Genomic DNA, 15,008 nt, shown 5'->3' on the forward strand with positions numbered 1-15,008 from the left:
TTAAGGTGTAGAGGAAGGGTCAAGGCTATAAACATGCCCCTGACCCTAGCACATTCAAAAATCCTTCTGCTGGATTCTTTCTACCTTTTGACATCTTCTTCCATTGAGCTTATAGAATACAATTAATTGTGTAGTAAGAGTTTTAAACTGATACATACGTTTCTGTGGCAGGATCATAGACTTCACAGGAATTCAGTACTCGCCCAGAAACATTGTTCCCTAAACTTCCACCACAAACATAGATCAGGCCGTTGGCTTCCACCATCCCATGGCTGCAGCGCTGAGTCAGCATGCTGGGCTTTGTGTGCCAGCTTTCAGTTCTTGTGTCATAGCACTCAAATAAATACAGAGCCGAGTTTCCTGTAAAAGAAAAGGACCCCATCTTGCTTAACTTAGTGTGTATGTGGGCCTGAAGTGAGTTGACTGTAGAGTTGAATCATTAATTACTGGAGGAAAGAATTTAGGGTTGTAGAGTCTTTTCTCTACTCACCAACAACAACAAAATGTAGAAATATTTTCAGAAAAAGCTATCCCTGTTTGTACAGACCTTGGAAAATATTCAAAAAAGGATCTGCTGGAGAGACATTAATTGGTAATTAAACAAAAAAAAAAGAAATTGGTTTGATTTCAAAAGATTTTCAAATTAAATAAGAAACATTATGTATGTCTTCCGGCCCAGTTATGCATGATGGGAATTAATTGAACCTCAAATGTTTATAGAGAGGGGGAAAAACACAGCTGTTTACAGATGGGAAGTCTATATCTTAAAATATGAAGACTACTATCTGAAGAGTATCCTCAGGCTTGTCATTTAATGTTCTACAACAGCTACTGCATCATTAACAAAACTGTTCTTCCTGACTGCTCTCAGTAGTTGTGTGGGTAGGCCCTGAAGTCATGCCAGTCCATTCTTGAGTATACACTCAAAGTATCGTTATGTGTTTCTGGTGTACTTTGATTATACACTTTAACGGCAAAACACACCCATCCTGTTTTGCAACTTCTGCACATTTTAGGAGCTCAATAAAGAGTTTTAGAAATGATACCACTAAAGATCAAGTGCTTTTTTTCTTTCCCAAGAAAAACGAAGCTAGAACTTTATCAAATTATTGCTCCCCTCCCACTTTTCTGGACTTTTCTAACGCTTAAAAGCAATAACACCCTTATAAGTCTCTATCAAAACCAAAGCCTATGAAGAGTAACAGACAGAAGAAGTAATAGTCATGACTAACAGTAACTTCTTTTTAACTTTTTAAACATTTCAAATTTGGTAGATTCAGTCGGCTGACACTAAAGGGAAATATACAGTATATAGCAGATTAAAAAAAGTTACTATTTAAGTGAAAAACTGACTTAGTAAATGCTGAAGAAATGAAGTTATCTACTATACTTTACACAAAAAAGTATATCTATAAAACACTTCCTACTATATTTAGGATTTATTGTATTTGAAATATGCTGTATTAGACATTCTGTGAGAATGCTTTTAAAGAGAGGGAAAGATCACCTCTTAAGTCACATTTAGAAAATCATCATCTTTCTTGTATTCATTTTGCATCTAGTGGGAGCGGGGGGTAGAAACTTAAAACAAATAAATATGCTGACCAAGAGTAAAACAGTCTTTGGGCTAATATAAAAATCATAAAAGAAAATAAAAAGACAATGTTTAAATTCCATACTTTAGATTTACTTGGTCTTCCTAGTTTTCTTTATAAGCCCATTATTTAGCTAAAGAAATTACTTGAAAAGACGAAAGCATATAAAAGCTAGTCTGCACCTAGAATATTCATTTAGAAAAATTATTCATTTAGTAAACGAACACTAGTAGACACTTACAAATTATCTGTCAATGAGAAAGGTTTTTATACCCATACCCACACCCTGTTCTGATCAATAAGCTTAAGATACCACTACCAATCATTACATTAAAAAGTTAAAGAATAGGGACTTCTCTGGTGGTCCAGTGGTAAATAATCTGCCTTCCAATGCAGTGGACACGGGTTCAACCCCTGGTTGGGCAACTAGGCCCACGTGCTTCAACTAGAGAGCCCGAGTGCCGCTAACTACAGAGCCCGCGTGCCACGACCAGAGACAGAAAACCTGCACGCCACAACTAGAGAGAAGCCCACGCACCGCAACGAAGATCCCGCATGCCACAACGAAGACCCGACGAAGCCAAAAGAAACAAAAAAAGTTAAAGAATAAAGCAAATGAAAAAGATTATTCTTACTTTTTTCTGATACAAAGAAAGCAAAGATAATACAGATTTTAAAAGCCTGAATGTGGGTCTATGAGTAAGCCAAACTCTGAAATCTTTAAAGCAAATAATATTACGTATATAAAAATGACTAATCCAGATGGCAACAATGAAGCTAAAATCCAGGTGACTTCAACGAAACCGCTGTCATGACAAAAAATGGACAGTTAACGTAATCAAGGAAGTTGAAGTTCTCGTAAATTAATGACTTATAAAGGGTAAGGTAAACCTTCAGGGAAATGTGCTCTAAAATATGACAGATATGTATTTAAATTTGTCAAAAAGTATCTGGACAAATAATACCAACTCTGTTTAAATATGAAAGCCAAGATCCTCAGCTTTAAAGCACACACAAATACTGAATAAGTCCTTACCAACTTCGGAACCTCCAGATGTATAAATTTTGCCTTCTGCAGCGCAGGCAGCAAGGCTGTCTCGAGGTGTTGGAGGGCCCAGTTTGGAATACCAGCTATCTTTAACGACATTATAGCAGTCCATTCGTTTTATGGGGAAAAGCTGAGAGCCACCCAAAATGTAAACTACATTGTCCCAAAACACGCATGCTGCGTCTCTTCGTTTTTCAAAGGGGCAGCGGATGTCTGTCCAGCTATAATCCTGTAACAGGAAAGGACAGGAAGATTTCAGTAATGGAAAACTATAATAGAAAAGGATGAAGCAAAGATATAATTGAGAACATACAAAACATAAGAATATGTTAAATTTATCAGAGTACATATAAGAATGCTTGGCTTGAGACTATTACTTAATCTTGCGTGGCTTCTTCGGAATGTTGGTTAGTCGTGTCAGAAGGCAAGAGGAAGACAGTGACGGCTTTGGGTCTTTTCTGGCTCTAAAATAAACTTTAACACATTTGTATGTATCACCACCACCCAGTCTTCTATTCCTTCCGTTACTGAGGATAACAATACAAGAAAATACTAAAATAAGCAGTTTTGTTATTTAAAGAAAGATTTTTTTTTCAGATGTAAATATGCACATCCCTTCTTTGCCGGATGTATAGGGATATAAAGAATCAATGGATAATTTGAAGCTTTAACTGCCATTAACCTACTAATGTCTAAAGCCAGAAGGCATTTTGTAGACTTCTGAGAGATATTAATTTTCTGTAAATATTCAGGTGAGCCAGTATAGTCAGCCAGACTCTTAAAGCTGTGATATTATGAAATACTTGAATAACCTGAGTAGTCTGGAAACAATTTTTTTCTTCTCAATGAGAAGAAATGGGCACCCATCAGTACTTCACCATAAAGGCTGTTCACAGCACCACTGATTCCTATGTTTGATGACATCCAAGGACACCTGTGCCCTTCTTCTATGTAAATATGTGGGGGAATGCTCCCAAAGTTATAGCTTGTTGGATCCTCCCCCTATTAAAGCAAGGAAGTTACAGTGTTCCTGCTGCTTTCTGAAAATGGTTGAAAATAATTAGGGTCAGATAGAAATCCAAACAATCCCCAATCTCATCAATCAAAGCACTGTGTGTGATTTATTAATGTTGATTTCCCTTTGGGAAAATTTGATATCTATCATGCTAATGTCCTGTTTTTCAGGCATTCACTGAATTAGATCAAAGCATCATGGAACATAAGAAATGGTCTCTTAGGAAAAAGAAGAGTCCCTGATTGAGAATATCTTGATTCCTAGTGATGATAAACATTCTGCTTTTCAGGTGACCAGAGAAACAGAGCCTTAATCCCTTTCATATTCTCAAATTAGGGTCTATGAGTCCCCCTGGGTTACTCAGTGGTATTTTTATTGGTAGGCACACAGAACTGTAGGATAAACATAACATCTTCCTGAAGCTTCAGTTTTACTCAATGGATTTGAAAAACTGAGGAAGAATATCTTAAAAATTTGTTTTCTTGGGGAAACTGTGTACCACAGGATGAAAAAAAGTAAGCGATAAAATATTCTACAGGGAGCGATACCTCAAAAGTAAACAAAATTACTCTCTTACATATTATGCAAATCTACTCATAGCTCCTACCTGACCAGGTTCATTAGCAGAGAAATACAATTTCATTAATAAGGTACATTAACTTAGTGAATCTCAAGTCTTGCCACTCTTACACCCAATTTATCTGATATTATTAGAAAGTAATAAGCAAATTTTCCCATAATTTCTAAAGACATCATTAAGAACATTATCTTTCTAAACTCTTCCTTAATTTCAGGATGAGCAAGTTGGTCAGATATTCTTTGAAATGGTCTCCAAGACCTGATACTCTTCAAATTAAAAAGAACTGCCCATGTAGAAGCTGGAACTAAAAGAACAATATACTATTTCTTTTAGCTAGATGAGCTTAAACACTTAGGCACTAAGATTATGAGGTTCCAAAGAATGAAATAATTTCAAAGAGGTTGGTAACAGAATAATTCTAACTTTCCAATACTACTCAAGGGTCTGAGTAGGGAATGGATGATCATAAGTCATATAGGACTTGGTTATGCTTCATATCTAAGAATTAAAATGCATTGCTCTCTCAGAACTCTAAGCCCAAGGGAAAATTGATTAGCTTGTGTGTCTGCAGTGTGTGTGTGTAACACGGGAATAGGCACATGTTTCTATCTACTTGCAATGTGGGCTCTGATTTCTCTAGAAGTCCTCAAGTTTTTAAATCTTTTCCAACTCTCCCAATACTGTCATTGGTCACCATACATGTTAAACACTATGCTTGATAAATACTAGCTATAAATAATATTCTCCCTAATAGTTCATCTTCTACGCAGGTAAGTGAAATGATCTTTCTTTTTACCTGGAATGCAAAATAGACTTTATTTCAGATAAAATGTAATGCTTTACATTTGGGCTCATTAAATATACCTGTCAGGTGTTAAATGCACCTATGTTTGAGCATATCTGCCTTTGGTTGTATGCAGGGGAGCTTATGGTATTTTTTTTCTGTGTGTGTATGGGCCAACCTCCCTTGGAAATCTACCCAATTCCCTCAATCTACCCCACATCCAATATAGAGTACTGAGAATGTGATTTAACGTTTGCCCTTTAATAACTTATTACACTACCTAGGAGATGTGTGTAGTTGAAGAAGCAAGCAGAGAGGGGAAAAAAACAGATGGGAAGTCAGGCTTGTCAGCTCAGTGGATATCTTTGCCAGGTCTTATTCTAGTCATGGGACCACTCCCAACCTGGGGCCTGTAGGTGGAGGAAGAATTACTTATGGCTCCCAGCACTCACAGGCTACAGGGCAAGCTAGAGGGACATGGAGCTTTCATGTTAGCAACAGACGGATGAATAGCACTAGAGTCACAGTGTACGTGTGTGGGCAGGAAATTGTTACCCTAAAAATATAATTTAATGCAGTTTTTATTGAGTACCTATTCCAGGCAAGGTTCTATGCTTAGCTGCTGAGAAGATATGAAAATGAGAAAACTGGAAAGCTTAGAAAAAACACAGGTAGAAGGATTTCTTAAGTTCTGACACATCACCCATGTATGCATCCACACATATATATGCAGAAATACCCATGTATAAAGTCCTGTCTTTCCTGGTCCCAGTCAGCCTTTCTTGCCTCTGCTATGATATATCACATTCTAGACTTTTTTCAAGCTCAAGACTCCTTTTCTTTTTGCAAGCTTCCCTCAGATTTCCTTTTTATGAATCCCCACCACACTGAAGTCTGCAGTTGATGACTGAGTACGCCATTACATCTTGTCTTGTGTGACTTTTCAGCTGTAGGACACTGCTACAGGAAGTGAGAGTGAAAGCCCTTCTTGAGTTGAAGGGCTGTAATATTTTTCTCCAAATGCCTTAGGGTAAAAACATCAGCCTGCTATTTTCCTTGAGAGTAAGGATTGATTTTATATAATCTTTATTCTGAAAACACATGAATCCTCAAATAATATAAACACTAAAGATGTAAATTTTAATAATAATCAAGACAACCAAAATGCAAAATGAAAGAACCTTTTTATTTTTAAGACTTGAGAACTTTATTTTGCATCATTTTGAGAGAAAATCAAGCAAAGCTAGGGGAGCGAGGAGGTATAGGCCAAATGCCGCAACATTCCTAGAAGTAGTTTCATGAAAAGTACATCAAAACACTGTGGCTTATAAAAAAGAACAAAATAATGCCATTTACAGCAACATGGATGGACCTAGAGATTGTCATACTGAGTGAAGTAAGTGAGACAGAGAAAGACAAATATATGATATCACAAATATATGATATCCACATATAATGTAGAATCTAAAAAAATGGTACAAATGAACTTACTTACAAAACAGAAATAGAGTCACTATTACAAATAAATGATAATATTACATATCCTTATGAGGAATACTCCACAGCCCTTCAAAAGGATGGTATTTTCATTGACATGAAAATACCACCACGATATAAATGCTGAGAGAGTAAAAAAAAGTTTTTGTAAAATAGCACGTATGGCATGATCTCACATATATAAAGTGGGAACACTGGGGACTTCCCTGGCAGTCCAGTGGTTAAGACTCCGTGCTTCCACTGCAGAGGGCATGGGTTCGATCCCTGGTCAGGGAAGCTCTGCATGCCGCGAGGTGCGGCCAAAAACAAAAAATAAATAAAAAATAAAATTAAAAAAATAAAAAATTCTAAATTAAAAAAAAAAAATGAGAGCACTGGAATGATGTTCACCAACTACTGATGACTGTCTGTTATGCTGGGAGCACTCTGGCTTTCTCCTTTTTATCTTGCTATGTTTGAATTTTCTACAATGAGCATATATTATTTTTTTTTAAACAGAAAAAGTAAATACAACAACCAGGCAAGCAGTACCAAAAGTATGGTACAAAGAAAACAACTTCTCACATCAGATGCTTATAATAGTACTAAATGTTTTAACAGAAATGTGGACTTAAAACTAATTTAAGTTAAGGCTTTAAAAATTTAAACACTTAAATAGCTATTATACTACGTGGCTGAATTTCAACTACAAGACGGATCAGAAACAGTCTTTGCCTTCCTTCTAAATAGCAGACTATTAGGGCACTCTAGTTTTTCAGAAGTGAACACTTGATTGTGCTTAATTTCCTAGGCTGTACCCACCTTGAAATGCACTCATTTTCAATGGGATCACACAGATATTTCTGTAAACATATTAACCTCCCAAAGTCCAGAAAGGGATTTAATAATCAGCCATTGGAAGAAAATACTCTTGTAACTTAAGTTCTTCATAAAACATAGCATCACAGCTAGAAAAAAGGCTTCCACAGTTGGCAGTGGGTGGGCAGGACGTGACTGTGCTACTGTAAGCTGCTAGATAAACTCAGGAACACTGAACATATCAACGGGCAGTTCCCAGCTACTGATCAGTTAAAACTAGCAAGGAGTGGGAAGTGAGGCCAGACACCAGCTCAAAGGGAATTACTAATTAAGAATCACTACTGTTTTATAAAGTCATAAAATGTTCTCCCCACTCCACTCTCAAACTAAAACCATACCACCAAGACACACAACTCAAATCTACTCAGAAATTTAAGTGAGATGAAACTCAGTTCAAAAGTGAAACCTCATATGAATATTATGCTCAATATCAGCTCTTGTCCTTTCAGTAAAAAATACATGAAATAGCAGGGGAGCATCTCTGCGCTAGCACCTTGCCAGACATCTCAATGACAAGATTTGCCTTTAGATGAACTTTGACGTGTAATTTTTTATCTTGGCACAGGAAGGCATATTATACTTTAAATGATTATCTCAAATCTCAAAATGCAGTAACATATCCATTTAATAAAACATTCTCACCAATGGGACAAACATCAACTCTGTCTCAGATGTGTGGAGTATAGGAGATAATGCACCCAGTCAGGGGGTTTGGAAGAGTTAGGCAGGGGGAAGAAAAAAACAAAATGGAGATGGTAAGCCTTTTTACATTTAAATATGGGAAAATGAGAAAAACTTAAGGATGGCAGGGAGAAAGAGACTCAGTGAATGAAGATCAAAGAGTCAAATGAACATAATTGATATTCACGCAAATCCTAAGATTTAAACCTTCTGTTAATAGACCAGAAAACTGAAGTTCAGAAAGGCTGACTTGCCTAAGCTCCTATACCTGGACTTGAAATGCTCCTTCTACAAAATAGCTGCTTTCTTTTAGAAATAAAGGAAGGAAGGAAGGAAAGAAGGAAGGAAAGGAGGGAGGAAGTAAGACAAGACAAGGGACCAAAAAAAAGGTCTCACAAAAGAAAAAAGACCAATGGGTGAGTCCTTCAGTTCTTCCACCTATATCTAAATTCTTTTTTTTTTAAAGCAAAAAGTTAGACTCCATTCAGTTAAATAATACTTTGTATGCATTTTATGAAAACTTTTAATACTCATACTTATCAAACCAAAAAGATATATTCATACTTAGGACTCAATATATTCTTTTCTTTCTCTTTCTTCCTATCTAAACTCTACCAGTAAGTGTCCCTCAAGAAAACTTCCATGGGGCTTCCCTGGTGGCGCAGTGGTTGAGAATCTGCCTGCCAATGCAGGGGACACGGGTTCGAGCCCCGGTCTGGGAAGATCCCACATGCCGCGGAGCAACTGGGCCCGTGAGCCACAATTACTGAGCCTGCGCGTCTGGAGCCTGTGCTCCGCAACGAGAGAGGCCGCGATAGTGAGAGGCCCGCGCACCGCGATGAAGAGTGGCCCCCGCTTGCCACAACTGGAGAAAGCCCTCGCACGGAAACGAAGACCCAACGCAGCCATAAATAAATTAATTTAAAAAAAATGCATTGAGTTTGGGGGACATATATCTAATATTTAAAAAAAAAAGAAAACTTCCATGAAGCTTCCATGGACAAATTCAACCCAGGGGAATCTCCTCTTTTCAGACCACCAAGGCTGTCATTACCTATCCCATACCGGGACTTTTAATTGGCTACATTCAGGGGCAGCTTCACGAACCTCAGCCTCCGTGTTCTCTAATTGCTTCAAGCTTGTATACATCTCATACACTTTGCGTTTTGACTCCTTCATAATCCCTGCTGCAGTCCAACCCCCCAAATTTCAAATTCTAGATGAATTGTCATACTGGTAATATATGACAAAATATTTGTTCAAACTGCAGTTTATAACCAGCTAACTGTACAATATGCTATGGTACAATCTGCTATTGTTTACAGCAACTGAAGTTAGCTTTCTCTTATACTGATCACCAATTTTCAAAGAATATCACAAGAAACCTGTCTGAACATGATTTAATACTTCTAGGATAAAAGATCTTACTGTGCCTTTGGGTCATCATATGAACAATTACCAAAGGTAGCCAACAGTAATTTTTGAATGACATGGTATAGTAAATATTTATTTCATTCCCTGTTGATTTCCCTCAGCCTCTTACCCCCTAGCCCTGCATTTATGTAGCCACTACCCTCCAGCTAATTCCAGGATGACAAGAGTCCTTTAAAACACCACCACACAGATTTATCATCCCTAGTTTCCTTATCCCTTCCCACCTGTGGCCCTCAATCAAATACCTACAGCTTTGTTTGTGCCCTCTCTGTCCTTTAAGGGGACTGATCTGTTAATTTATAATAATTATGGCTGGCTGTGGCTTACAGAGAGTCTGAAGTCATCCCTCTCTTGGTGAGTCATATTTTCACTGGGGTTTTTTGCAGGCACAGTGACTAAACACAAAAGGAAACTGGGGCTTCCATGGTGGTGCAGTGGTTGAGAACCTGCCTGCCAATGCAGGGGACATGGGTTCAAGCCCTGGTCTGGGAAGATCCCACATGCCGCGAAGCAACTGGGCCCGTGAGCCACAATTACTGAGCCTGTGCGTCTGGAGCCTGTGCTCTGCAACAAGAGAGGCCGCGATAGTGAGAGGGCTGCGCATCGCGATGAAGAGTGGCCCCCACTCGCCGCAACTAGAGAGAAAGCCCTCGCACAGAAACGAAGACCCAACACAGCCATAAATAAATAAATAAATAAATAAATAAATAAATAAAAAAAGGGAACTGATCCCTGAAGGTGAGAACTTCAGGTACTGCACCTTTGTAGGGTACAAGGGCTGTGAGGTTGACTTTACAACAAAACTACAAAAGTGTGTTATGGAGATGCTTGAAAACAAAACAAAACAGAGGCTCTCGATATTCCTATTTTGGAAGACATTCTAGGAAGGCACTCTACTGAGAATTTACCTCAGAATGTGTTCCAGTCTCTTCTACTTGAGTGTGAGGACCACCTGTCTAACCAAACTGCCTGCAAACAGTCAGGTATGAGGAATACTTATTGTGCATAAGCGGCAAAGAACACTGATTTTTACCACCGGCGCCTCTTATACTGGCCACTAAGGAAGCTTAAGGGATACCCATGTTGACCCACACTTGCATTCCATCAACGTCAGTCCCTGCGGGACACAGCTATAGGTCCAAACCACCTGGGATTACTGCTGTCCATTTTGGATATTTTGTTCTTACAGGTGCCCCTGATCATTTTAGCAGCACTCACTCTTTGACTCCAGTACACTGCTCCTACAACACTCTTCTGCAGGTGACAAATACTACTGATGCACTCTTACAAAAGCTTCATTAATTTTTTAATGTAACACCATTTTCCTATAAGGTTTACACTTCTTTTACACACAGGTCTTTTAAAATCACATGCAACGTATAACTGCCAGTTTCCACCCTGATGACAGTGTAGGACTGTCTCCTTAGTGAAGGCCTGTTTAAGAGGGAAGGTAGCTATGATACTGTGAGAAAAGGCACTGTGATACCTTTAGTAAACAATATTTCCAAGAGGAAAATGCGTTTTGTGTTGAAAGTAACTTCACCTCTTTTGATTTAGGGTCCACCTATATTTAAGTCCAGTCCTATAAAACCAACTGACAAAATTGCTTATGAAATATTATATAAAGTTATACTGGTTCATTCATCCTCACAAACTTGACTACCCACATTGGGCCAGACACTAAGCTCAGTGATGAGTCTACTTCAGAGTTTTAAGTAGGAAAAGGTAGTAGGAGGGAATTCCCTGGCGGTCCAGTGGTTAGGACTCTGTGCTCTCATTGCCAAGGGCCTGGGTTCAATCCCTGGTTGGGGAACTAAAATCCCACAAGCCCCCGCGGTGAGACCAAAAAAAAAAAAAGAAGAAAAGGTACTCAGGGGAAGAACCCGATGGTTCCATAAAATATGGCACCATATGGTTTTCTGCATTTGCAATTTACAGGGTCTAGTCCTCACTCTGTTGGTCTTACTCCTTGTTTGGTTTTGCCAGGGAATATGCAGAATCCCTTTTTCTCTAGAGCATAGTCTCCTTTTTTTTTTGGTTGTGTTGGGTCTTTGTTGCTGGCCACAGGCTTTCTCTATTTGTGGCGAGCAGGGGCTACTCTTCACTGTGGTGGCTTCTCCTGTTGCAGAGCATGGGCTCTAGGTGCTCGGGCTTCAGTAGTTGCGGCACGTGGGCTTAGTAGTTGTGGCGCACGGGTTTAGCTGCTCTGTGGCATGTGGGATCTTCCCGGACCAGGGATCGAACCTGTATTGGCAGGTAGATTCTTAACCACTGCACCACCAGGGAAGTCCCAGAGTCTCCTATTTCTCCAGCATATGAAAGTGGTGAGCCAAGACCCCTACAAAGTTTTAAGCCCTCAAAGCTGATCATTTCACTGACAAGAATAGTCCAAATAATCTGGTCAATTAAGTCAACTTTTATTTGGCATCAATATCATAAAACATTCCCATACTACAATTTGAGAACACCAATTCTAAGAGAACAGAGCACTGGATTCAGAAAAATAACTCTTTTAGTAATCAATAAGCACTGGAAAACTTTAAAAACAGGTACAGGTGGGGAAGGGGAGACTCAGCAGGCTTCATGAAAGGACCCTGACAAGAAGAGTATCATTTCAATTCAATATAGCAACCCAAGATTTCTTTATCCTTTATCTACTTATCTACCAGAAAAAATGTTAAGATTTTCTTTCTTATCATTTTTCAGTCAGCAGTTAATACAAATATTTGCCACCTCTCATGAGCAATATCCAAGGAATATCTAAAGATAATAGTTTATAGGGATGTTGGCTTAATTCTAGATAATTCAGTTAAGTAGTATTGCTTAAATTGTCTCTTTGAAGGAGATCAATTCAGTGAAAATAATCATTTTGGGTTGGTATAGGACACACATCAATGGGTTCTGTTTAATGACAGTTAAAACCATTTTAGCATCTCTGAAAATAATAAGTTCAAGAATTTTAAAACAATTCCTATACAGTACTTATTATTAAGCAGTCTACCTAAATAATGAAATAATGTTCACCTTGGGAGATTCAAGGTAAATAATAATAACTTATAATGAAATCAGCCTTCCCAATTGTTTTAACATTAGAAATAATAAAGACAACCAACTTATATTAAAATATTATAAATAATAGTAAATAGTGAATATTTTCAAGATGAAGTTTTCAGCAGAAAGAAAGGAGAGGTTGGTACTTCTAATAGAAATATTTAATAAATATTGTAATGGGATTCTAATGGTGTCAGCGTTAGGGAATAAAGTAATAACTGATGGAACGAGGATGTTTTTATTGGTAGTTATAGCCTCAGTTATTTAAATTTTTCCACGGGAAGTCTAAAAGCTTGTGACTGAGTATACAAAAGAGCACTAGGAACGTGCCATTTATAAGAGCAAAGTAAGACATCAAATGAGAATTCTGAAGTTACAGTCTCATTTCCAGGCTCGTGCAGAATACCCATCTTTTTTTTTTTCATCTGTCCAATTTAAAAAAAAAAATTAAGGGAAGTGTTACAACTACAGACCAAAAACAAAGTGCTAGTAGTCATTCCATATTTGCCTTATTCTAAAAACAGTGCTGTCTCCCAAATGAAATCAGGATTCTCCTTGTCCCCCTGTACATCAGAATAGACATCTACTTTAAGATAAAGTATTTTCTACCAAAACATACTTTAATTGCCTTTTAACTGTCAAAATCAACACCAAAGTTAGGCTTTGGGAAACAAGAGGGGTGTAACTATTATCAACACCTGAAAGCTGTGGTTTACAGATTTAAGCTCCTATGACTTCAGATTTTCCTTGGAAAAAAAAAAGTTTATTTACAAATTTCCTGCTGTTGACTCAAAAGGATCCTGAAAAATTAAAAAACAGCGAAATTAAATAGCCACTGAAATGTCAGTAGTCTTAAAACTTACCTGGTGTGAAACAGATGTGTAGGTGTATCAACCTGTTAAGCACACTGACATTGTGCTTATTGAACTGTATTGCACAGGCCATGAAAACTCATGGTACCTGCCAGTCGCTCAGTCTTCTACTAAGAAAGGAAGCTAGATGTCTTTAGTAAAAAATCAGCCTATATATTGGAGATGGAGGAATGGACCAGAGATAGATATATGACCTGAGAGCAGCCCACAGGGACAGTCCATATATGATGGTATTTAACCAATCTAACCTGATACTCTTTCCTTGGAGGTCTTTTTGATATCTGGCAGCATATATACTCTATGAGTTATATGACTCACACTGGTGACTCTAACTATTGTAGCAGGGCCAGATGTGGTCTCCTTACTGGACCAGATTGACTAAAACTTGGTCTGTAGTTAACACTCTGGCTAATGTGTATTTCTGTTACTATTTACCCAGATCATTACATGGAATTTCAACTGGCAGGGAAAGTAAAATAATTTCATAGTCTGACCTCAAGATCTCTAGACTCTAACTCTCTGCTATAATCTCAGCTGCAGGAGCCCTGGTCTATCTCACCTTGCCAAAGGTCTCCTATATTGATGCCTGTAATACTGATCAGTTCAAGAAACAGAACTGAACAGAAAATGGAAAGGATCCCGTATGTCTTGGTGAGACAAGTGCTTCACAGGACAGGAGAGAAGTTATCCTAGAGTACAGTGTTGGTCACTTCAGAGTCCCTAGATGTCCACAGGTCTGCAGCAGGGGTTGGCAAACTATGGCTTGCAGGCTAAATCCAACCCAATGATTGTTTCTGTAAATAAAATTTGATTGGAGGGACTTCCCTGGTGGCGCAGTGGTTAAGAATCCGCCTGCCAATGCAGGGGACACGGGTTCAAGCCCTGGTCCAGGACGATCCCACATGCCGCTAAGCAACTAAGCCCGTGCGCCACAAATGAGCCTGCGCTCTAGAGCCCGCAAGCCACAACTACTGAGCCCGCGTGCCACAACTACTGAAGCCTGTGCGCCTAGATCCTGTGCTCTGCAACAAGAGAAGCCACTGCAATGAGAAGCCCGCGCACTGCAACGAAGAGTAGCCCCCGCTTGCCGCAACCAGAGAAAGCTTGCGCACAGCATTGAAGACGCAACATAGCCAAAAATAAATAAACTAATTAAAAAAAAAAACCTCATCACACTGTTTAAAAAAAAAAATCTGATTGGAATACAGCCATGCCCACTTGTTTATGTATTATCTATGGCTGCTTTCCTGCTACAGCATCAGAGTTGAGCAGTTATGGCAGAGAACGTGTAGCCTAAAAAGCTAAAAATATTCTTTGGTCTTGTATAGAAAAAGTTTGGCAAGCCCTGATCTACAGCATGTTGGCATAGCCCCTTGGAAAGGAAGGACAGCTTGCTGCCCCAACCATCTTCTAACATTTTACAGGTGACACATATCCTGTGTTTGGGTGTCCTACATTTATACTTTTACTGGGTAAACTTTCTAAGTGGGACAGGCTATAATCATATGGCTCAGCTGCTCAGGCTATCCTGTGATCCTAGGGCATTGGGATGTTGATTGAGATGCTGCATATAACTTCAGGCATGTCTCAATA

The 15,008-nt window shown here is 38.6% G+C and overlaps 1 protein-coding gene across 2 annotated transcripts in view; it reads right to left on the bottom strand.

The window, feature by feature from the left end:
- The window catches only part of KLHL7 (kelch like family member 7), a 63,102-nt gene that overhangs the window by 12,337 nt on the left and 35,757 nt on the right, over nucleotides 1–15,008 (bottom strand). For both annotated transcript variants that reach the window (XM_068550499.1, XM_068550500.1), the window contains exons 8-9: nucleotides 2,632–2,872; nucleotides 159–360 (exon numbers count right to left, since the gene is read on the bottom strand). In XM_068550499.1, coding sequence (XP_068406600.1) covers nucleotides 159–360; nucleotides 2,632–2,872 — 443 coding nt within the window. The remainder of the gene's footprint in view (nucleotides 1–158; nucleotides 361–2,631; nucleotides 2,873–15,008) is intronic.

The sequence above is a fragment of the Eschrichtius robustus genome, chromosome 8 (genome assembly GCF_028021215.1).
Source record: "Eschrichtius robustus isolate mEscRob2 chromosome 8, mEscRob2.pri, whole genome shotgun sequence".
Classification (NCBI taxonomy): Eukaryota; Metazoa; Chordata; class Mammalia; order Artiodactyla; family Eschrichtiidae; genus Eschrichtius; species Eschrichtius robustus.